We start from the raw sequence: 24,154 nt of genomic DNA on the forward strand, positions 1-24,154 counted from the left end.
TAGTTATCGGTTGGAGTGGAGTACGGTGGTCTTGGAAGTACTTGATCATTTGACGATTGGCGTAGAGCCTAGGAGGCTATAAACCTGGTGTAATTCTGTAGCTATGTAATGGGCCGGGTTTAGTCGGGCATGGCCCGTTTAGGGTGGTTTTGGTTTGGCAAAATTGTCTCTATTCAGTTTTTCTTCTTGCTTCTTAATTTTGGGTTAAACTTTTGTGTTATATAAATTCGTTTTGACTAGAGAAATTGAAAATATAAAATTTTGATCGAAACTCCTAATTTTTTTACAAAAGAAAAAATATAAGTCAAAAAAACAGTTTTTTGACTTATATATAAAATTATGAGTTTCGATCAAATAAGAAATAAGTCATTTCTCTAGCGAGACGAATCAAACAAGTCCCAAAAGTTTGACATAATACTAATAAATGCGAAAAAAATTATTATATATAAGAAATAAGTCATTCTAAACTTTTTAATCTAAACTCACCCTTAGTCTTTCTTTTTCAATTTTTTTTTACCCTTTTCGAACACCAGGTCGCATATCCATTGTCTTATTGTTGGATAACAGGTTAATGACACAGTTAAGTATTTTTCTCTAAATAATATTTTAATTTATGTAACGACAATTATATGAATAAAAATCCGTGAAAACGTAAGTTTTATTCCTTAGTATAATTTAGCGGAAACGCTCTTTTTAGTCACAAACCTGATTTCACAGTCAACCAAGACATATGAAATTTGGCAAGGAATTCAAAAAAAATGGCTCAGAGAACCAAAATGCAAAATTATACTTAGTAATGTAATCTGTTGTTTACTAAATAATCGGATTCTCATTTATTGTTATGTAGTCGGTCTGTGTTGTACTACCAATCAAATGCTCAATTTATTTATCATGTAACTGTTGTTTAACAATTTTTCCATTTTAGATGGGTTGTTTACTAGTAGTAACAATTAAATTAAATGCTCATATATTACGTAATCTGTTGTTTCCTATTGTTGTAATTTACCCATGTTTGCGCATTTTCTTCAAATAAGTGGTGGACTTCGGGTTGGTGCTGGGCAGTGAGGTGCACAGTACCATGGTGCGCATCTCCAAGTCGTTGGATCATGTATCCGACAGCTCGGATCTTATCTTGGCAACTAACAATCGAGAGCCGTTCATTGCCGAGATGAGATCCAAGCCGTCAGATGCACGATCCGACGGCTTGGAGGTGCGCAGCTTGGTGCTGAGCACACCACTGCATAACACCATCCCCATTCGGGATTACTATCCGTTCAATTATGTCTTGGAGAGAAGATGTGGTGAAAAAATAGTACTACTACCAAAATTCATAATCAGCTTGAGCAAGGTGACGAATACGTAGTTAATTATATGAAATTACGGAGGCGTTAGGGTACTTAAATATTCATCCTCCAATTTAGTATGGGTTATGTTTTCATCCCATCCACTTTTTAGAATTATGTTTCCATCCTCCAATTTTTATAAACCCAAGTTTACCCTTTTTGCACTATATTAATTGTATTTCTTTGTTTTTCAAGATACTATATATAGACCCTGATTTTTGGGACTGAAAGCTAACCTCGGTGGTCCCATGCATAATTAATGGATATACACATCTAATTAATCCTAATTTTATGCTTTCCATGTATATCTGTTTCAAAACTTCTAAATATTCATTTTGGCAAGGGATGAAAGCCCTCTCTCCTCTCTCTCAGATTTGAATCACCACCCTTTCCGTCAACTTCTCTGACTTATCCCAACGCTTAGTCCTTTGGCCTCACGCCGCACTTACGCCATCCAATCTGTCGCTTATCTTGGATTCCATCCCGTCGTCGTCCATCGCTCATATGGTGTTTCTTTTCATCCTGTATTCCAACCTATTGTCATTCGAACATGTGCCTAATCACCATCCACCTATTGCCCTCGTCCATTGCACTGGGAAATCCTAAAACGATTGAGGAGAAGACGATTCAACAAAGAAACCCATTTTCGCTTCTCCCATGAAAATCCATTTTCATTCCAATCTGCAATAGAATTTAAAAACCCACATGGGTTCCTCTGCCACTCCTAATTGAACAGTTTACCATGAATCGAATCTTTGAAATATATTTATTTTTTCATGGCAAATCATTTTGCAGAAGATGATCAATATTGCATGTATATTTGTTCATCGAAATCGATCATGTTCGCATCATGGTGTATTACATACAAGCAGAGGAGTTATTATAGCGGTTTTTGAATTCATGGTAGATTATTTGTAGCAGTTACCATGAAATAGGTATTGGCCAACCAGATATGATAAAGTGACCATGTTTTATGAAATTAACATGATAAGTTGACAACAATTTTGCATGTATTGATTATGTTCAAATGCCCACGTATTAACCAAAAATGTCATATTTTTAATTGATCTTATTCCATGAAATATGATTAAATTACCATCAAAATGGGTGTAATCGTGATTAGCGTTTCATGGTTAAATTACCATGTTGATTTCAACGTTTCATGACCATTCGTAATTTAGCTTGAAACCGATTTAATAAACATGACATACTCCCAAAATATTATCATTGAAATATAAAAGTAATCAATCATATTAAAATTACCAAAAAATCACGAATTATGAATGTTTTGATGCGATTTAATTTGAAATATAAAAGTAATAGGATACAAAAATAAAAGTAATCAATCATATTTAAATTTACAAAATTTCACTGAAATAGGAAAACAATCCAATCCAATCCCACTAAATTGGAAAAACAATCCAATCAAATCCCACTAAATTGATAAAACAAGATAACATAATATATGTATATCATAGTGAAAAAGGTAAGAAAGGTAATTTACACGCTAAGATGATGAAAACATAAGCATGAAAAAAGGTGAAAAGATTTCTTATATGGCATGGATAAAGATGTTGGATATTTAAATATTCCATTTATGATTATGTAAATATTTTTCATTATTGCAAAATGTTAGGGTATTCATTATTATAAATATGTGTAATCAAATTGAGTTTTTAAATGAATTATGTTTTTTTTTTAAACGATTACAGCTCCATCTTCAACCCATGACTTCAAATTGGAGATTTTAATTTTTTTTTGAAGGCTTACGTGACATTTTGACATCAAAACCTCCGTCTCCAACCCTTATGTTAAACAGTTCTTTTTAAAAAAAAATCAACTACAACTTTTTTGAAGAAAATGTAATTTGGCATGAGGTGATGGTGGCGTCATATTCGGCAGCCATGAGGCTCCCTTCAAATCCACGTGTAATTGGCATAAGGAAAGTGTTACGATATCCCGTTACCGCGAATCACTCCTGATTACTATGAATCACGGAGATCATGTAATTATCTTGTAATTGTTATTCTTTCCTAGTTTATCTATTCTTTCCTAGCTTAGAGATTAGATAGGCTTAATTGTAGGGATTTGGCTTGATTATAGGGGCCTCAGTCATGTATAAATATGTACGTGTATAGGTTGCAATGGTATGAATAATAATTGATTCTTTTCTCTGATTTGAACTTGGTATCAGAGCTAGAAACCCAAAATTATTCTTCTTTGAATCCTTAAACCATGGGCGAGTCAGGTTCTGAAACATCTGGCACCAAATCTACCCCCATCATTATTCAACACGAAGGTTCATCATTCAATGCAGGAATTGTATTGAATGAGACCAACTATGATCTGTGGTCTCAAATGTTGGAGATGCACATTGCTGAGAAGGAGAAACTCTCTTTCATTCGTGGCACATCGCCGCCACCTACGGAGAAAGATGAAGGCTATGAAAAGTGGTACGCAGACAATCAGAAGGTTAAAAGATGGTTGCTGATGTCTATGTCCCCGGAGATCATGAAGCGATACATTCGCTTACCTACGGCATGCGATATTTGGAAAGCTCTGTCTAAAGCCTTTTATGATGGAGCAGATGAATTACAGGTTTTTACCTTGAACCAGAGGGCTTTCTCTGCCAAACAAAATGGAAGATCGCTCTCTATATATTATGGAGAACTGACTGAAATCTTCAGTGAGTTGGATCATCGTGATAAAATGGTCATGGTAAACGAGACAGATGTTGCATCTTATCAAAACTTGCTTTAACAACAAAGGGTGCATATCTTTCTCGCTGGATTAGAAGGTGATTTCGAGCAAGTGCGTGGCGAAATCTTGAGGAAGGATCCTATCCCTAAATTAGAAGAGTGCTATGCCCTAGTTCGCCGCGAAGATGTCCGACGTGGAGTGATGAACGGGCAAGTAGAGAATTTTGAAGCCTCCGCCATGGCAACTCGTAACAAGTCCACTCAAAACTGGTCCTCTCAAAACCAGCAGGACCGAACGAAGTCCAGCCATCCTAAGGGTGCTACTGGTGGCGATAAATCTTCCTATAAATGTACTCACTGTGATCAAGTTGGTCACACAAAAAGTCGGTGCTATGAACTGGTGGGGTATCCAGAATGGTGGGATCATAATCGCGATTCAAAGAAGAAGAATTCCAAGAAGGTCTCCATCGCTGCGGTTGTTGAAGCAACAACAGAAAATGAAGGGGCTAGTCAACCCGCGGCTGGACACATCTTGGCATTAGCAGCAACGGCAGGTAATGGTGGTAAGGTTTTAAATATTTCTAACGCTGTTTCTAATAGTACATATATAATTGATTCTGGTGCTTCGGACCATATGACATTTGATTCTAGACAAGTTTCACATCTGAAAACTTCTTCACAAAGTTCTGTTTCTACTGCCAATGGTACCTCGATCCCGATTGTTGGGGAAGGATCCTTGTCCCTCACTGACACTTTGAATTTGGACTCTGTTTTGGTTGTTCCCGCTTTAGATTATAATCTTTTGTCAGTTTCTCAAATAACCACTGCCCTATCTTGCGTTGTTATTTTTTGGCCTAAATCTTATGTGTTTAAGGACATCCAAACAAGGCAGACGATTGGTTGTGGTGTTAGGTGAGGGAAGCTATATTATTTAGACATGGGGTCAAAGAGTTCAGCCCAGTTGCGTCAAGCTCTGATAATAGGAGATTCTGAGGGGAAGAAGAATAAATCTGAGATATGGCTGTGGCATCGACGCTTGGGGCATGCATCCTTTGGTTATCTGAAAAAGTTGTTCCCTAGTTTATTTGAAAAGCTTGATGTTACTAGTTTTAAGTGTGATATTTGTGAACTCGCTAAGAGTCATCGCACATCTTTTCCATTAAGTTTAAATAAAAGCCCACGCCCTTTTATGATCATACATTCTGATGTTTGGGGTCCATCTAAATTTACTACCTTGGATTGTTCATGTTGGTTTGTTACTTTTATTGATGACTGTACCAGGATGACTTGGGTATGCTTAATGAAATCCAAAAGTGAAGTTAACTTGTTGTTTCAGAAATTTGATAGGATGATCCGTAGTCAGTATAATGCCCAGGTACAAGTCCTCCGGAGTGATAATGGAGGTGAATATGTAAGCTTTGAATTGAAGCGATATTTGGAAGCTCATGAGACCATTCATCAAACTACCTGTCCTGATACATCCCAGCAGAATGGGGTGGCAGAGCGAAAAAATCATCATTTGTTAGAGGTTGTACGTGCTTCATTAATAGAAGCACATATGCCTCTATCATATTGGGGAAATGCACTTACTTCTGCCGCATATTTGATCAACTGAGTTCCTTTCAGCACTATTCATTTCAAGACACCATTTCAGGCTCTCTCTGAAGCGGTCACTGTTCCAGCTGTACCCAACTTACCACCCCATGTTTTTGGTTGTGTAGCATTCGTACATCTTCATAAACATCAGCGAAACAAATTGACACCTCGAGCATTGCGATGTGTCTTTCTAGGGTATGCTGCTCATCAAAAGGGGTACAACTAGTATCACCCTCCAACCAAACGGATGTTTATGACATTAGATGTTGTTTTTCATGAAGACTCTTTGTACTATTCCTCTGGGTCTGAACTTCAAGGGGGGAACCAAGAAGAAGTTCAAAGTATAGACTATGAGTCTCTAGACTATGATCTTCTAATCCCTGAACCTGAGAAGTTAGATACGAATGAGCCTGAACTTGCCGATAGAATTATAAGCGAATTTGATCATAGTGATGAATATCACAGCGGTGAGGAACATCACAGCGGAATGGAACACCGCAGCGATGAATATCACAACGCTGAGGAAAGTGAGGAACATCATCCAAAGGATATATCTCAGCACGAATCCTTTACACCACAAGCACCACATCAATCGTTTGCTGAGGATGTTCCTGATTTAGGGCATGTACCGTCTAGAAAACAACTCCCATTGCGTCAAACTAGAGGTATTCCTAAGCCCACATATGAACCTGAACTTTCTAGTAAAGTTAAATACCCCATGAGTCATTTTGTGTCTAACCATCGCTTGTCAGAATCGAATAAGTCATTTGTAAATCAATTATCTGTTGTATCTATTCCTAACAGTGTGCAGGAAGCCTTAGCTGACCCAAGGTGGAAAGCCGCTATGAATGAAGAAATGCAGTCTTTGCAGTGGAATGACACTTGGGAACTTATTGACCGTCCACCGGGGAAGAAACCAGTTGGATGTCAGTGGGTTTATACTGTGAAGCACAAAGCAGATGGCACAATTGAACGCTTTAAGGCAAGGCTGGTGGCAAAAGGGTACTCTCAAACCTATGGGATAGATTATACAGAAACATTTGCACCAGTAGCTAAGATCAACACAGTTAGAGTCTTGTTGTCCCTAGCTGCAAACTTGGATTGGCCATTACAACAATTCGATGTGAAAAACGCCTTCCTACATGGTGAGTTGTCTGAAGAAGTATACATGGATTTACCACTAGGTTGCATGATACCAGAAGTACACTGTCAAAAGGTGTGCAAATTAAAGAAATCTCTGTATGGGTTGAAGCAGTCTCCGAGAGCTTGGTTCGGCAGGCTCACAAAATCCATGAGAGCCTTTGGATACCATCAGAGTAATTCAGATCACACTTTATTCTTGAAGAAACAGGATGGTAAGATTACTGCCCTTATTGTATACGTTGATGACATGGTGGTTACAGGAAATGATCCTGAAGAGAGGGCGGCTCTTCAGAGTTATTTGTCAAGTGAGTTTAAAATGAAGGACCTTGGTCAATTGAAATATTTTCTTGGGATTGAAGTGTCTCGATCTGATAAAGGTATTTTTTTTGTCTTAAAGAAAATATGCCTTAGATTTGTTACAAGAATCTGGTATGTCAGCATGTCAACCCGCTGGTACACCAGTGGAAGAAGGGTTGAAATTGTGTGTCAAGGTTAATTAGGTGCCTGTTGATAAAGGTAGATATCAACGGCTCGTTGGAAGATTGATGTACTTAGCTCATACAAGGCCAGATCTTGCCTACGCGTTGAGCATTGTGAGTCAGTTTATGCATAATCCGGGCGAACAACATATGAATGCTGTTATGCGCATTTTGAGATATCTGAAGTCTGCTCCTGGCAAGGGCATACTTTTTACTAAAAATGTTGACTGTTAGAACGTAGATGCCTACACTGACGCTGACTGGGCTGGCGCGATTGATGACAAACGATCTACTTCTGGATATTTCACCTTTGTAGGTGGTAATCTTGTTACGTGGAGAAGCAAAAAACAGAACGTTGTTGCTCGTTCAAGCGCGGAGGCTGAATTCCGCGGTATGGCACTTGGAATATGTGAAGCGTTGTGGTTGAGACTACTCTTAGTAGATTTGGGCTATCCGCCAAGGCAATCAATACAACTTTATCGTGACAATAAAACAGCATGTGATATTGCTCATAATCTGGTACAACATGATCGTACCAAGCATGTGGAGGTCGACAGATTCTTCATTAAGGAAAAATTGGATGAGAAAATTGTGGAGTTGCCTCAGATTCGCTCGGAAGATCAGCTGGCTGATATTCTTACCAAAGTAGTGTCAAGTCGAGTGTTCTCAAAAATTTTGGCCAAGTTGGGCATGTGTGACATCTATGCACCAACTTGAGGGGGAGTGTTACGATATCCCGTTACCGCGAATCACTCCTGATTACTGTGAATCACGGAGATCATGTAATTATCTTGTAATTGTTATTCTTTCCTAGTTTATCTATTCTTTCCTAGCTTAGAGATTAGATAGGCTTAATTGTAGGGATTTGGCTTGATTATAGGGGCCTTAGTCATGTATAAATATGTACGTGTATAGGTTGCAATGGTATGAATAATAATTGATTCTTTTCTCTGATTTGAACTGAAAAGCAGCTTGGTTGGATAGGTTCCAGCTGTCAAAAGGAGCCGTTACTTGCTCCACGTCACTTTTGACATCTTCTGTTGGAGATGCATAATATAAGTTTGTCCAAGCTCAATTCTTTTGCTTAATGAACTAGCTCTGACCCAAGTTTTACGCTCATTTAGTAATTAGTGAAGCTCCAGTTATCCATACGCGGTTATAACTCCACTTAGATCAAGTTCGTTTGAGCTCAATTTGTTTTTTCAATGAAATGAAGTAGCTCTAGCCCAAGTTGTATGCTCATTTAGCACCCCAAGTTTTACGCTCATTTATGCCATGTTCTCTTCCATTTTCAAAAAATTCCTCTTAGATTCCCCATATTTCCAACATTTCTCTCTCTATTTCTCTCCACTTATTACCCATACTATTTTTCAAAACACAAACCTAACAAAGCATTAGTAATTAGGGAAGCTCCAGTTATCCATACGCGGTTATAACTCCACTTAGATCAAGTTCGTTTGAGCTCAATTCGTTTTTTCAACGAAATGAAGTTGCTCTGGCTCAAGTTGTATGCTCATTTAGCACTTGGGCAAGCTCACGTATACTTTACCTCTGATGCTCCAAAAACTGAAAGTTGTATCCATCCATTTTTACATAGTAGAAATGATTTTCACACTTCTACTTTGAAAAACTATGCTAATATTCTTTAGTGTGTTTTGAGAATTGCGTTGTGTCTAATTTTGACTACTAAATGATTAACTTTAGAATGCATTTATAAATAGTTATAGCGTAAAATTGTTACCCTTCATCTGAAGTGAATGGTCTTGGCCTTTTTTGGATTAAAAAGTCAATATTTACTTTTTTAAAAATCTTTATTCAAAAAATTTCAAAAATTTCAGTTTTGTGTCAAACTTTCGTGACTTTTAATTCGTCTCAACGATAGAAATCGAAAAAGTGAAAAATTATAGTCGAACCACATAATTTTTTTCTCAAAGACAAAAATAAGTAAAAAAAAAAGACTGTCTTTTTATCTTTATTTAAAAAATTATGAATTTCAATCATAATTTTTTACTTTTTTTGATAAAATTTGATGTAAAACTAACAAATGAAAAAAAATTAAATATTATAAAGACGAAAAAAATGTCTACCTACTTTTAATCCAAAAATTACCCAAGTACCTATGTTTTCAGTTGTGGACTGAACGAGCCCAGTGATATCGTGGCCCAAAATAAGGCCCGATCCTCTTCACCCTTCACCCTCAAGATTTCTCGAGTGAAACCGAATCAGTCATTCACACAGAAAAATTCTATGCTTCCAAGGCATTCGATGAACTATCAATCAATCCAGCATTCAAAACCCTAGTCGCCATTGATCCCGCGCTCTGCGATGCTCATTCAAAGAGGTCTGTGCTGACTCTTGTTTACATAATTACATCCATAGTCTTCAAGCTTTGCACAAAAATTGTACTCCTATATCAACAAATACTATCAAGCTTTAGAGTAAATTATACTATACGTTAAGTATATAAATACAACAAATACAGATATATATGCAATCGGACAAAAAATTCGGACCCGCCTTTATATGTTGTGGAGAGCTCAGGTTTCAATGCAGATATTAATTTAATGCTTACGCCGTAGCTTTGCTGGATTGAAGGATTGCCTACTAGTTTATGGTTTTTGATTTGGTTCGTTTTCCCACTGTTCGTATTAAATAATGTATGAAGCTGCCATGTGATTGGGGGCAAAGGACGGCATATACACGCAGAGTCAGGCTTGAGATCCTCTGTCCGACTTGTGCCTGTCCGACGCCCTGTCCCAGCCTCCAACATGTGACACCTGTCCCCCTTTAACTCATCCTCTGTCTGTTACAACCCAGTTAACCCCCCGGCCTAGTTCCCCTGTTACACGGACGAAGCTTCCTTTTACGGAGTACTTTTTACTAGCGTATTTTTTACTAGCATTATGCTCCGTTCAATGCACGAGACAAAAAAAAGTTACATTAGCGTTTTTCGGTGATGTCTATCAAAACACCCACAACGCTAGTTGATAAAAAAAATAGTTTAATTTTTTTTCATTCACGTTCGATGCACACTAGCAGTGTTCCTATTCTATTCACTGAAAGACATACATGTGATCAAGAATGAGTTTAAGACACCGCACCTTAAACTCATGATGGTGCTCCATGTGCATGGAATAATTCTTCCTCAATGTACAAAAAATCCGGAATACACAAATCATAATGAAACAAAATGCAACTATGACATAAATAAAATGAAAAAACTTTTGAAAAGCTAACTCTGATAACATGTTATAATTATGCTAATTCCCAAAAGTGAGCAAATTTCATGTGTCTTTTCGTGATGTACCAATCTAACTTACCACGTTGATTTTTGAAGTTGTATGTTTTTCGTTCTTTATTCCTCTTTATCAAAGCACTCATTGGAAAATGCATATGTCCAGTTTTTTTTTTTTTTTCGGGGGGGGGGGGGGGGGGGGGGGTTGGGAGTGTGCGTGTTAAATAGTGCATATATTAGGTGATTTTGAAAATATCGTTTAAAAGAGCTTATTGAGATCTATTAAGCAAGATTCATATTGCATAAAAATAATATTATCAATTAAAAGTTATAATTAGTTTTTTTTACTTAGTTGAGATAGGACGAGAGACAAAAGATTAGAGACGGGGGAGTAATTTTTTTTTTTTGATAAATAGTGCATATGTTCAGTTGCTGAAAAAGAATGCGGCAATTGCAACAAGAAACAGAAGTGGGGAATAGTTTCTGGTGGAACCTGGTTTTGAAAAGAAATGGAAGCAGGGAACTAGTAAAATGGGGGAGTAGGAAAAGAATTGGGGGTTTAACTCGGCTGTAACAGGGTTAGAGCATCCACAATGTAATAATCAAAACTAAAAGGTTGCTAAAATTAGCAATATTTGCTCAAAAAATTGCTCACATTGTAATAATCAAACTTAACAACCTCTTAGCAACTCATCAAATTTTGACCTTTGAATAACCAAACTTAACAATTTTTACCAATAACCAAAACTCAATAACCAAACCCAAAACTAAAAAATTAAAAAACACCTCACATTAGAATCGTCTCATCGAGACGAATAATTTGGTGTGGTCGGATGCGTGATTGGAACTCGTTTGCAATTGGAGATAGATGCATTGCGTATTGTGGGGGAATTTTTTATAGGGATACAAAAATAACCAATGTGAAGATCAAGTTTGTTAGGTTTGATTATAAACTAAATGGATAATCAAATGCTGACGTGACACATTTTGGTTATCGATTTTGATTATTCCCATTGCGAATGCTCTAAGTTAAGTTAGAGGGGGACAAGTGTCACATGTTGAAGGCTGGGACAGGGAGTCAGACAGGCATGAGTCGGGCAGAGGATCTCAAGCCGCAGAGTCAAGAGTTAGATATGAATTTTACAATTGACTCCCACCGTTCCTGAATGATAGTCCTGGTCCACCATGAATTTCGTACTTAATTTTTTGGGACTAAAAAAATAAAGTATTTCTATGCATGACTTTTTTAAATGTATTGAAACTTGAATTAGAACATTCAATGTCGGGCAGAAAAGAGGCGCCTAACGCTTAGTTTGGCGCCAACTCGGCTGCCTAATCAAGGCATTGGACGTGGACCACTGCCTAGTGTCTAGGCGGGGACTAGTCGGCCGACTTTTGCATCATCTATGAATGGAGGGAGTACAAATTGTGAAGCTGAATTTTGTTTTTATAAATTTTAGCTTAGTTCTTTCTGTTTACTAGAGCCAGACATACAGTAATTTCAACTTTCTGTTTTTTGGCAATGAATGAATCGATCTCTTTTGGATGATTTCGACCGGTAGGCATTCAGCACCGGTTATAACTTATAACTCCAATTGTTAAGCTATCACTTTCTGATTGGGGCTTAAAGAATCTAGACAATACTCAGTGTTCTAAATGGCGCTTGGTGTTAGTCTGCGGCGACCCCAAGCGCCTAGCCCGCTTAGGTGCCGCCGAGCAATTTGGAAGATTTTTTTTAATATTAAAAAGGGGTTATATATATTGAACAATGGTTATAAAAAGGGGTTCTAACTGGTTATCCAAATATTCGGCCCTCCACAATCTCCTGTGAAGTCAACTCATCCCAAAACACACAATCATGGCTGATGTGTTCGTGTGCCTTTAAGATACTGAATGAGAAAGGAAAAGAACTAAATAACAAAAGATCATTCTCGTAGAAGAAATTTTTTCCACATCCTTCCATGCGTTTCCGTGTTAAGAAGCGATATTACCGTTATAACTGCAATTGTTAAGCTATCACTTTCTGATTGTGGCTTAAAGAATCTAGACAATTACTCAGTGTTTTAAAAAGAAGTGATATTACCTAAGAATCTTAAAATGTCATCCAGTCATGAAATTGGGGATAATTTCTGCATAACGTCTCCCGAATGTATTTTTTGAATTGACTATATTTTAGGATAATTGTAAACTATAGTCCTCTCTTCTTCTTCTTCTTCTTCCCATCCCCCACCACAACACACAACCCCCCCCCCCCCCCCCCCCCGCCGCATCCTTGAACTCAGCAACCTAGAAGACTATTGTGCTTTGTTTACCCTTGGGTGTCCTGTTTCATCTTCCAAGCTACCATCTTGCTTGGGTTGAAGTTCATGATAATAGGAAATGGAGACATCAAAGGTTAATCAGCTCATATTTCCTCGTTGTTGAATATCTTGCTCGCACAGCGTTCTTGAAAAGTTCAATTCAATCAGAATTAAGACAGGAAATTCAATCTGGGAATGGGGGATTGGGATATGGATCCCTTCTTATAGGTAAACTCAGTCACTTGTTCCCACCCCTGGAATAGGGTCGGAGTAAACAAGATCAACCGATTCAAACGAGGCTTTGGGTGAGGATACCGAATCTCACTGTGGCCAGTTACAGATGAACTCAATCAAGGCAAATAACAGGACTGATACCTCTCATGGAGGACAAGGACGTCAAAGAACCTGCAGAACAATCTCATAAAGATAGACGCCATGACAAAATAATTGCCGTGTGAGGAGAATGCACGATATACTGTTTGCATGGTTGGTGATAGAGTACTATTTATTGATGTGGTAATTCCGTCTGGTGTACTTCTTTGTTTTAGTACTTGTAGTAGCTCCGCCTGGTGCACTTCTTTGTTTTAGAACTTGGAATGTTTCTAATTTTCCACTCATTCAAGTTTTCCTCAGGCATAAAAATATTTTTTGATTGTGCTTTCTGCTGTCCTTTAGTCTACTTAATTGTTTTGATTTTGGAAATTATGTAAACTGGCAGTGAGAAACTTGTAAAAAATACCCCTGACATTAGAGGCAGCGGTATTTTTATGTACCTATGGGATAACATGCCATTCTTTAAGCGTTTCGAATGTTTTACCTATGCTTGTTCATAAGGGTTGTATCAACCTTTCAGCGACCAATGGGCTATATATGTATAATGATTTTAAATTTGTACTTTCTTCTTGTCTTTAAGAGCAAGACCTTTCGACAAAACTATCCATGGTACACATGGATGAACCAAAAAGTGCTAGAACTACTGTTTGCATGGTTTTCTTTCTTTGTCCCTATAGAGTACAGGTGTTCAGAAATTTTAGTAAAACATTGCCTGAAGATGCTTCTTGTTTTGGTTGGTGTACCTGCCTTAGTGCCCTGGTGTTGGGGACTCAGCTAGCCATTCACTAAGCCTTTGAGTTATATGGATAATTGCTCAATCATATTAACTCCAGAGCTAAATCGTAAACACATCTTTACTCTTGAGGGTGCATGTTAGAGCTAAGAAAGTCCCATTTTCTTTGGTTGAATAGAGAAGCTGGAGATATATTAATGTAGTGCCTGCTCTACCTCTATGCTCTAGTATTTTTGGTACTTACTGTTAGGCATACATACTGGATTTGATGAGTTTTACTCGGATATTTTTCCCTACCATCTATATCCGATTGTCCTCAGTTTTCTTGAGATGCTACTATCATTATAGCTACTTGTGAGCCGATTTTTAAGCTACTATCATTAGCTATGATAATTTCCTGTTATTTCCTCGTATCTCCTTGGCTGGATATCTGGTCCTGACATCAAATATGCACTAAAAGTTACCACTGCATTACGTGTTGTTTCGAAACCACATTACATATGCTTATTTGGTGGCCTGAGGCCCTGAAGGGCAATTCATTTGCAGCATTTCCGTGTTCCAACCCTCACGTTCCGCATCACAATCTGGATTCTTCAACTACCATCTCAGAAACAAAGAACCAAGTCTAAGAAAATTAAATGACATTTGAGCCACCACTTAATGCTTTGTGGTTAATGTAAGTGCTCTTTCAGATTTAAGTTTGTTATATGGATTCTGCTTTCTTTCTTTCACTTAGTACGGTTTGCTGGTCCAAGGCACAGAAAACTATTAAAAGTTCACTCGAAATATAGAATTGCCTTTTTTCATTGGCTCAGTACAGCTATTACAAAGAAACACACATTCTAAAACAGATAGTGCTACTTGTCATACCATGGCACCATCTCTTCTTGACCCCGTATATTGATGAAAAATAATAAAGGAAAAGAACAAGAAAACAGTCCCCAATGTGGAGTTAAAGAACACCTGAAATTTTGTATGCTAACAATAAAAAACTAATGATCCATGTCGTTGGGCAGTTTTAAATCTGATTCTGGGCACCACTTGTACCGATCAATACCTTTTTTTGGCGCATTCTACTGATGGTTCTAAGTTTCTAACACACAGGTAGATCTGCTGGAGGAGCCTCTAGTGTCTGCAATATCCCAACTCCATCTTCTACAAGGAAACTCATAGCCAATCCCCAGGTGATGTGAACATCCAAGTGACAATGCAACAGCCAAGTACCTGTTTTAGCCATACAATTAGGAAAACATATTTGTTAGAAAGGCTTTTGGGGAAGGAACCATTTATGATTAAAAAATTATAAGTATGTTCTCAAAAGATCAGCATCAATTTTCGATAAAATATGAAAAGCATTTGAGAAGGATGTATGTTATATAGTAACTTCTGAAAAGTCTTCTGCAGATATTTTTTCTTTTTTTGACAAGTAAAAATGTCTTTTGCAGAATTGATTCTCGAGACTGCAGACAAACAGAGGCAAAATCTATCTAGACTTTTGATGTGTTCTGTACCTGGATTATCAGCAACAAATCTAATGACTGCCCATCCGCCAACAGGTACGCTAGCTGTATTCCTCATTGGTGGATCAACAAGGTTGAATTTCGCTGTATCAGTCTGAGGATTGAAGTTTCCAAATCCCTCAGCAACAATGTAGAAGTCATATCCATGAAGATGAATTGGGTGGTTCTCAGCCGTGAAGATACTTGTACCCTGTAAAACCACCTGCACTTTCGCACCATATTTCAACTTGTACACCTTTGTCGCCGGAACAGGTTGCCAAAGAGATTGGCTCACATTACCAGTGTAATCAAATTTCACTGGCGGAGCTGCGGGAAAATCAGTGGTGAAAACTCCAGGTATACCTTGGTGATGCGCTTGCAGCAAGGAGAAGTTGGATGGGAGCACGAATGATATGTTGTTCATGCTGGCAGCAAAGCGGGTACCATTTGGACCTTGGCAAGTACTTGCCTTGTTGGCACCCGGTGGGCACTGGTTGATTCCTAGACCAACTGTGAAGAAGAGGCTTTCATCGATATCAGTGGGGACTTCAGCTTTCTGGGGACTTCGAAGACTGGTGGTGAAGGCGGTGGCTGTTGCAGTGTCATTGAATTTCGGTAGAGAAGCGTTAACAGGTTTCGATGAAGCGCCGCCCTTGGCGGGACAAGGTGCAGTCTTGTATTCAAGGATGGCTGTGGTGGTTGTGTTGTCGAAAGGTGCACCTTGGGCGCTAGCATAGGCACGTGCCGCGATGTAGTATCGAGCTGGCGGCTGGTCGGAAGTGATTAGGACGTCCGTGGTTTGACCGGGTCCCAACATGATGACGTTGGTGGTGAAGGGTTTTAGATAGGAAGCATCGGCTCCAACAACAGTGAGCTTGTGGTTGGCTACAGTGAAGAAGAGCTGTTGGTTCATCCCGGAGTTGATGACTCGAAGGAGGTTGGTTTCACCAGCATCCATCGGGACTATCACGGTGTCTGCATCATAAAGATACATCAGGTCATTTCAGTGATATCCTAAGTTAAAGCAGGAGCGATATGGTATCTGTCTATTCAATGGCGGGACACATTCCATCATTTGCAAAGTTCACTGGTTTTTAGTCACTTGGAAACAAGGTCCGGTCTCTGGTCTCTTTCTCTCTCCCTCTAACCATATGCGTGGTAAATGGTAATTAATTTAGGTGGTGGTTTTCCAAACTCTCGTCAAGGATGACTTTTGTGATGGCTGTCTACTAATTCTTTCTAGAGTTCCTTTTTACAATTCTATAACCCAATGTCCTCTCTGTAAAAGCATAAAATTTTGGTTTTAAACTAACTTAAAGATAACCCTTGCTTTTTTTAGTGCAGTAGTAATAAAATGCGTCAATCCCTATTCTTAAGCCATTTGTAAGAAATGATAGTAACCAATTGAAGTATGTAGGAGCAAACCTGCACTGGAGCAGTTGTAAAAATCACCAGGTTGACCGTTGATGGTATATGCGTCAGACACATTTGGAGCTGCCCCTGTTCTTGTAGCCTCCCTAACCACATCAATGGGATTAGCATTCCACCATTCACCTGATTATTGTCACACCATATTTTACATTAAGTTAATGTTCCTGTATTTTTCTATTTACCAAAGTCGTCTAGAGAAATAAGGGGGTCAGTACCTAACAGAATGGGTGTTTCTCGCTTAGGCTTTTGGAACGGGTAGGAAGAACCTTCTTTTGGGTGAATAATCAGAGCTCCATAGACAGTAGCTCTGAGCCATGAGCTGTGAGCGTGCCACCAGAGTGTCCCTTCCTGGCCTTCAATGGTAAACCGGTACGTATAGCTCCCTCCGGGTCTAATTGGGCACTGTGTCACAAATTCTGGTCCATCTGCCCATGCGGTCCTCATTTGCCGAACTCCATGCCTGCACGAAAATAGCAGTGTGAGTACTGAGCAAGCATAGTTTTGTTATATTGAACGACAAATACGTATAGGTTGCGGTGTGGCTGTATCAGCTGTGAATTAACTTGTGAATGCTAGGGAACTATTCATATCACGGATTGGTCAATCAACAAGTGATTTTTAATTTCAAGGGGCGCTTCTGGAATGTATCTGTCTATGTCAAGAAACTAATATTTATTGGCCGAAATATTAACCTAGCTCTAGTGACCCATTTTTCGGGGAAAATTTCTTATACTTGGTCTATTTTTTTTTGTAGCTATTTCAAACATGTGACCCTACATATGTTAGGAAATAGTCTCAAGAGCGCTCACGTAAGTTATTACGTGCCCTTCTATTGTTTCTGGACCGGGTATGTATTTGACCCCCATTGTCCGGCGATACTGGCTCCACCCATGGTGAGCCGTACAAAAGTGCAAGTTACTATATTGTCTCACTTTGATCTCTTGTTCCAGTTTTAGGAACATGCATGCATGCATGCTTTCATGCAATTACCAGTGAATGGTGACGTTGTATTGAGCTCGGTTGACAACGTTGACCACGAGGGTGTCTCCGTTGTTTACTTCCAATGTGGGCCCTGGGTATTGCCCGTTCACCGTGATGGTGCTATGGGTATTGCACAGCCTCTTCACTGGTGTTGCTTGAACCTGTTCCAATAAGATTTTAGTTCTCAAAAGAAAAGACGAAACAGAAAGGGACAGGAAACAGAAAGGAGAGTAGACATACAACGAAGTCGTGATAGTGAGTTTTTGCACTAGCTAACGAGGGCATAGCATTGGCAAATAGAAGCAGAAGGCCTAGGTGGAAAAAAGTGGAGATAGAGGAAAGTGCCATCTTTTGTTGGTTTCTTAACTTGGTGAGTGAAAGGTGACCGAGAAAGGTTCATTTATATATAGGATAAAAGAGGAGAGAGAGGGTTGTTTGAGGTTGGCGGATTAGGTTTTGATTCAGCTCAATGGTCAGATCAAATTAAAACTTAGTTCAACCCTTTAGGAGTGGTTGCACCCACTAGCGGGCCTATGAAAATTTGAACAATTTCATGAGTCCTGCCTCACAAGTCTTCCCCTTGGCCTTCAATTTCAAATAAAGCTTCATTATTCTAACGTTTAATTTGATTTAGAAAGTAGAAGTACAGTTTTCTGGATTTCTCATGGTTTGCATGCAGATTTCATCCCACTATAAAATACTACCACAAGCAAAATAGTCAAAACCCTACTCTTTACCCTTTAGGGTTCTTATTTTATTGATCATTTGGGTACCCAACTTCTTCAAGTTGGGGGAAACTCCACATGTCGAAAGGCGCGCTAATGGTTTTGTTCCTTGAAAATTGTGGTGCATGCAACAGCGCTCAATCTCACCGTCTGTCTCGGTAATCACTAATCAATGGTCCGGATTTTAAAAGAATTCTTCTAGTTCTTACCTGGAAGAGTCCTTTTAAAATTTGGACCGTCCCAAATAACCACCTTTACATGGGAGATCAAAAAATTGATTTTTTTCCTCTTTAGATGAATGGGAAATTTCTGGCTTTTAATGGACAAAATGTGGAATAGAAGCATGATAGAGTGCACACCGTTATTTAATTTCTCACACTTGCTGAACTGATGTGTAAAAAAGCTTGAAAAGGCGTGCGAATATCATTTCCCTTTTGCTTGTTTGGTTGTTATGAAGAATATTGTGATTTGGTTTAGCTTAAAATTTTATCTTCGTCGTTGTCACCGTCTTTGTCTTTTCTTTTTAATTTCTTCCATTCCTTGGAATTTTCGGGATAGGTAGGGGATTGACGGAACCGTCAGGTAGCATCTCCATAACAAACCATGCGAGTTTTTCTCATCTTAAAGTCTCTTTAAACAAGAGGGATTAGGTTGTACCTTTGACGAGTTTAAAGGACGGATGAATGTTGAATCCATCTTTGAACTTTACCTAATACAACCTCAATTTTCCTTGGCGAGGTGGGGAACAGAAGTACCCACTATGGATTCCTAAGTTCAGACGCAGAAATTACCCAAGAATTCCAAAGTTCACGACTTAGAGGTTAAGTAATAAATCATGTGGTGACCATTATAGCCTTAGCCCAAAAATTTGATTTCCGTTGTTCAGTTTGTAGAGCTTGGCAAGTAGATCATTTATACATAAAATCAAGTTTATCGAGCATTAACGAGTCAATGATGGAAGAAAACTATTCTCGAAAGATTTTAACAGTGAATATGGAAAAGCAAAGTGCATTTGGTCATAAGATTACCGATGCCTGATTGGCTTGATTTATATGTGGGATGTGTTAACCGGCGAGCTAGCTCTTTGACGCAAGCGATTTGGATTATATTTTTAGATTTAACGAGTTCCGTTTTAATGAAACAACATGACCTGCTGAGCTTAGGGGCACTGGCATGCCCCAAAGCCCCTCCAGGTCAAAGACTAGTTTTACAAGATTTTGGAAGCTCGATTACTTCTAGATAACGGAAAGTAAACTTCAGAGAAGTCAACATAGATTGCATGCATGTAATTTTTTTTATTTTTTTTAATCAGCTTATTGTATGCATGCAATTGAAAAACTGTTTGAAAAAGCGACAGACTTTAATTAATAGATTGAGTTAATAGATTAGGTCAGGCTAATCTCTTGATTGGACGCGGTACACGTTTAGCTTAATTAGGTTAAATGTGGACTTATGACCGAGATTGATGGGACAAATTGTCTTAACTTTGAGAAATTCTTGGGTACCATGTGGCCGTGCCCACGTAGTGTCCGAGCAGCCCATCCGAGCCGTCCAAAAGTGTATTGGACCGTCCAAATTGAAATATTCTCTCTCCTCTCACCCCACCACTCTCTCTCCTCTTTCTCTCTTCAAATTCAAGCCGTCTAAATCCGAAATGGATGGTCAGAATGAGCTGAGCGGGCATCAGGTGGTATCCATCCGGCACCGACCCACCCGGCACCGAAAAATTTCTACTTTAAAGAAGTCATTATTGCAATCATGTTGTATGCTCATTATGTACTGCGGGTTCCATGTCGGATAAAACGTAGCTTTTGTACCCTCAAATAAATCTTAATTGCTAGTAGTAGTTGATAGCTTCTATAATACTCCTAGCTAATTAAGGGGAAAAAGAAAGAAATTGATAATGGCGAAGAGAGAAAATTGAAAAAATTTCTTATCTTACAACAGTTAAGAATTTTTAGTTTTTATACCAAAAGCTCTTTTCCCAGTTGCGTTTGAGTTTTCTAATTGGACTGGCTATAAATGTCAGGAGAATCAGATTTGTAGCTTGGTTAATACAAACTGGAGATTGGATCGAGTTACAATCTGAATCAGATATTAGACAAAAATCCGAGTCCTTCATTAAATTTAAAATATTTTTCAAGTATCCAGCCAAAAAATCACCTCAATCCGATAATTGTTAGTGCTCAATCCAATCTTTTAACTTTTCATTTAGATTTTAGGAGTCTAAAATCTGAATCACAATTTAGAAGATTGGATCGAGTCCTTAAAAGTTACCGAATTGAGCTGATTTTTCTTTAAGGCACTCAAAAAAATATTTAAAATTTAATAGACGATTCGAATCGTTTTTGATGGGGCCCTTAATGGATCCTACATTGTGCACGATCTATGAAAAAAAATCTTTGTGGACAAATTTTTCGCAAGATAAATGATACGCCCTCGGCCCTACCATTGTCGACAGCCGAACCTAAGATAATATAGGGGTTGAATGTAGTGACAACCACTCGTATCTTTGAATAGAAGCATATGACTATATGAGAGAGAGAGAGAGAGAGAGAGAGAGAGAGAGAGAGAGAGAGAGAGAGAGAGAGAGAGAGTTGTTTAGGGAATAGATTGTTGAACAAGAAAGAGAAATATGTCAAAGTTGGTAAAGTTTGTTACTGACTTTTACAGGACATTACGAAGAAAAATTAAGGGCCCAAAAAATAATAAGTATTTCTTAGGAATTCGTTAAGAATAGTGAAAGGACCAAAATTGATTGAAGAGCTGATCATCCATAATAACGTGTCAAAATTGTTCGGTGCTTTGTCTATCTTCAGTTTGTTTTCCTCTGTTCTTGTTTTCTTCGGAAATCGCTTTCAAGTTAGTTATATAACCTGAAAAAGGTTTAGGAATAAGATTTTGGACACTACTGTGTTCAGATTATGTAGATAGGTTTAGAGTCGTTTGATGCATATAGTTTCACATGCATTTTGTGGTTGTACACAGTCGTGTCCAGAATTGTGCTAATAAAATCGTATTCCTAGCATTGCTTTAGGATCTCCAATCCATGGCTTCAAATCTTACGCGACGCAAAAATGATAACTTTTGGCATCCTCCTTTAATCCAATTCTGATGTCAAATAGAGTGTCACATCCTACGTGGATTTGGCTCTACGTCATTTGCTTCAAATTTGACTCCTCATGCCAAATCTATTTTTGACTTTTTTAGAATTCAAGTAGATATTTTTGTACTTCAATATTTAGAATTTGACATCAAAGTTGGAGATGAAGTTTCGTTAATATCAAATTTAAAGATGTCAAAATGCCACTTAAAGCCTTCAAAATATTTGGCATTTCCATTTGAAGCCATGGATTGTAGATGCTTGACCGAACACTTATGCTTCAAAATATTTGGCATATCTCCATTTGGTGTTTATAATGATGATATGGTTTATGACTTTATTATTCATATACTAAGCCCAGTTCAAGTAGTGCTAGAACATTGCCCAGCTGGGCCAAGCCCGGTAGCGGGCTCAAGGTATTTCGGCCCAGTACAGCTCGAGTTTTTTTCTTATGCAAGATACAATTCACATGAAGAGTTATACATGCTGAGTTTTATGGGGTCAGTTTATACGAAGTTTTTGCTCCAAATTTATGTTGCAACATATTGTTTACAGCATTAACGGGTGTTTGGTTTATCATAATTGAGAGTCTAGATCATCTCATGTGAAAATCTTCATGAGATCCACCTAAATTTGACATCTCGTTTATTTAACAATCCAATGGTCAAGATTGCACTCTCAATAATAATAAAGAAAAAAAAAGTACTCAAAACTAGACCTGTTTGATTGGAGGGATTGGATTAGGTAGAATTATAGCTACGAAATTATTAGTCCAGAGACTAAATAGTCCATGGACTATTTGGTGGTTAATCCTCCCTATATGGGATTACAAGATGGACAAGTCAATTCCAATCATAATCCTCCTTATCTCATGTTCGTTTTGAATTCTCTTGACAAGGATTAACGGTTTAATTGACTGTGTTGCCCCCAAAGCAATTTACGAACCCACCCATACTTATAATCTGTCGTATAATTTTTACCAACATAAATAATATCCATTTTCTTTTTATTTTGCTTCAACTATAAAATTCTCCAATCAAATATTATTTTTCCTCTATTGCTACCATCTATTAACAGAAAAAAACAAAAAAACAACAATGTAAAAACAGTAAATGAAATTGGACCAAAGTACTACCTTTTTTCTCCTACTTGGCCGCTATCGACTTTTAGTAAGTCTTCTTCCAATCTCAGCTGGTCATAATCAGCATAAACCAAAAAGCATAAGAAGTGTTAAATATAAAATGTCATTACCATAGCCATTAACCTAACAACAGCATTACCATAAGTCATTAACAAGGTTGGTAGAAAACGTTCTTTGTCGGTACCAAATAATGACTATAACTTAAGGTTTTTTATTTTTAAGAGCATCTGTAGTAGCCTCTTTATATCATTCGGTAGGCTACTTTAGCGAGTGAAAACCAAAAAACACGCCTGCACCAGGCTTGCTCAAGACTCATTACAATACCCAAGTGCTACAGTACCTCGCAACAAAGCACGAGGCACTATTCACTCGTTTTGCAATAAAAAATAATATTTACGTAGTGCACCTATCATCCAAAGGATTTTATCCCTGCACAATACTTGCACCTATTACAACCGGTTCACCGCCACATCAGTGATCAACAATCAAACCAACCAACAATTGAAGAAAAACTTGGTCCAAACCTTAATCGCTACATCGATCTATCTCATACAGTGGCTGGTTCCGTCGCTGGCGAACACATGATACTCGTCTTGAACGGCAGGTCAATTCTGGTGACGATCGGAACTCGGGCCTGTCCTCGTCGCTGTGTTTGGTTTGAACAGAGCAATTTAAATAAGGGTTTTGTTTGGTGGGTAGAGAGTAAAGTGTGAGAGAGAGAGAGAGAGAGAGGGGTGTTTGGTTTGGGTGCTTTTTTTTAGGGGACTTAAAGAATCGTCCTCCTACGTCACTCCTCGTAAATTTTCATCCTTTGATTTTTTTCCACTTATGATTTCATCCTTCCTCTTTTTTAATACCAATAGTACCCTTATATATATATATATATATATATATATATATATATATATATATTCACAGAAAAATAGGACGAAAAGAAAACTTCGGAAGTCCTCGTAATTCAGCCTATATATTCGATCATCCAATCCCATAAATCACTCTCGAAAATCTCGACCACCACCTCCCCAGTACAAAACCATTTCATCCTCAACCATTTTGTCAAAATGGCATGGTCGCACCCACCAATCAAGACCACTACGCATGAACAACTCATCCGGCGCACCGTCACCGATAAGCAAATCGTCGCCGATTGACCAGGTCACAACGGGATGGTTGCAACCGTTGAGGCGACAGAATCAGCGGCGCTCAACAGATGCTTGCCGTCTTCCTCCACCGCCGCTGCCCGGAGCGTTTTGATAGACGAATTTGTCACCTTTTTTTCCCACTTTGTTTGCCGGAAAGGGAAAAAGAAGCTATCTGTGGGTTTTTCAGATCGGGGCTCCTTTCAAATCTTACATACATGATATTGTAGTACTGTCCTAGTTTGTTAATTAAGTAGTAGTTGTATTGTAACGA

General features: G+C 38.3%; 1 protein-coding gene and 1 long non-coding RNA gene across 2 annotated transcripts; one reads left to right on the plus strand and one right to left on the minus strand.

The window, feature by feature from the left end:
* The first annotated feature begins 9,387 nt into the window (after positions 1-9,387).
* Positions 9,388-15,556, plus strand: LOC131320608 (uncharacterized). Its single transcript, XR_009198311.1, has 3 exons — positions 9,388-9,601; positions 14,966-15,045; positions 15,418-15,556. It is a non-coding gene; the product is annotated as an uncharacterized LOC131320608 (long non-coding RNA).
* Positions 14,637-18,144, minus strand: LOC131320606 (laccase-12-like). Its single transcript, XM_058351352.1, has 6 exons — positions 18,013-18,144; positions 17,782-17,933; positions 17,007-17,251; positions 16,786-16,914; positions 15,373-16,335; positions 14,637-15,085 (listed from the first exon to the last, which is right to left on the minus strand). Exons 1-6 carry the CDS (start codon positions 18,118-18,120, stop codon positions 14,955-14,957), a joined length of 1,728 nt encoding a protein of 575 aa, XP_058207335.1. The 5' UTR covers positions 18,121-18,144; the 3' UTR covers positions 14,637-14,954.
* Positions 18,145-24,154: the final 6,010 nt, after the last annotated feature.

Source organism: Rhododendron vialii, chromosome 3a, assembly GCF_030253575.1.
Source record: "Rhododendron vialii isolate Sample 1 chromosome 3a, ASM3025357v1".
Classification (NCBI taxonomy): Eukaryota; Viridiplantae; Streptophyta; class Magnoliopsida; order Ericales; family Ericaceae; genus Rhododendron; species Rhododendron vialii.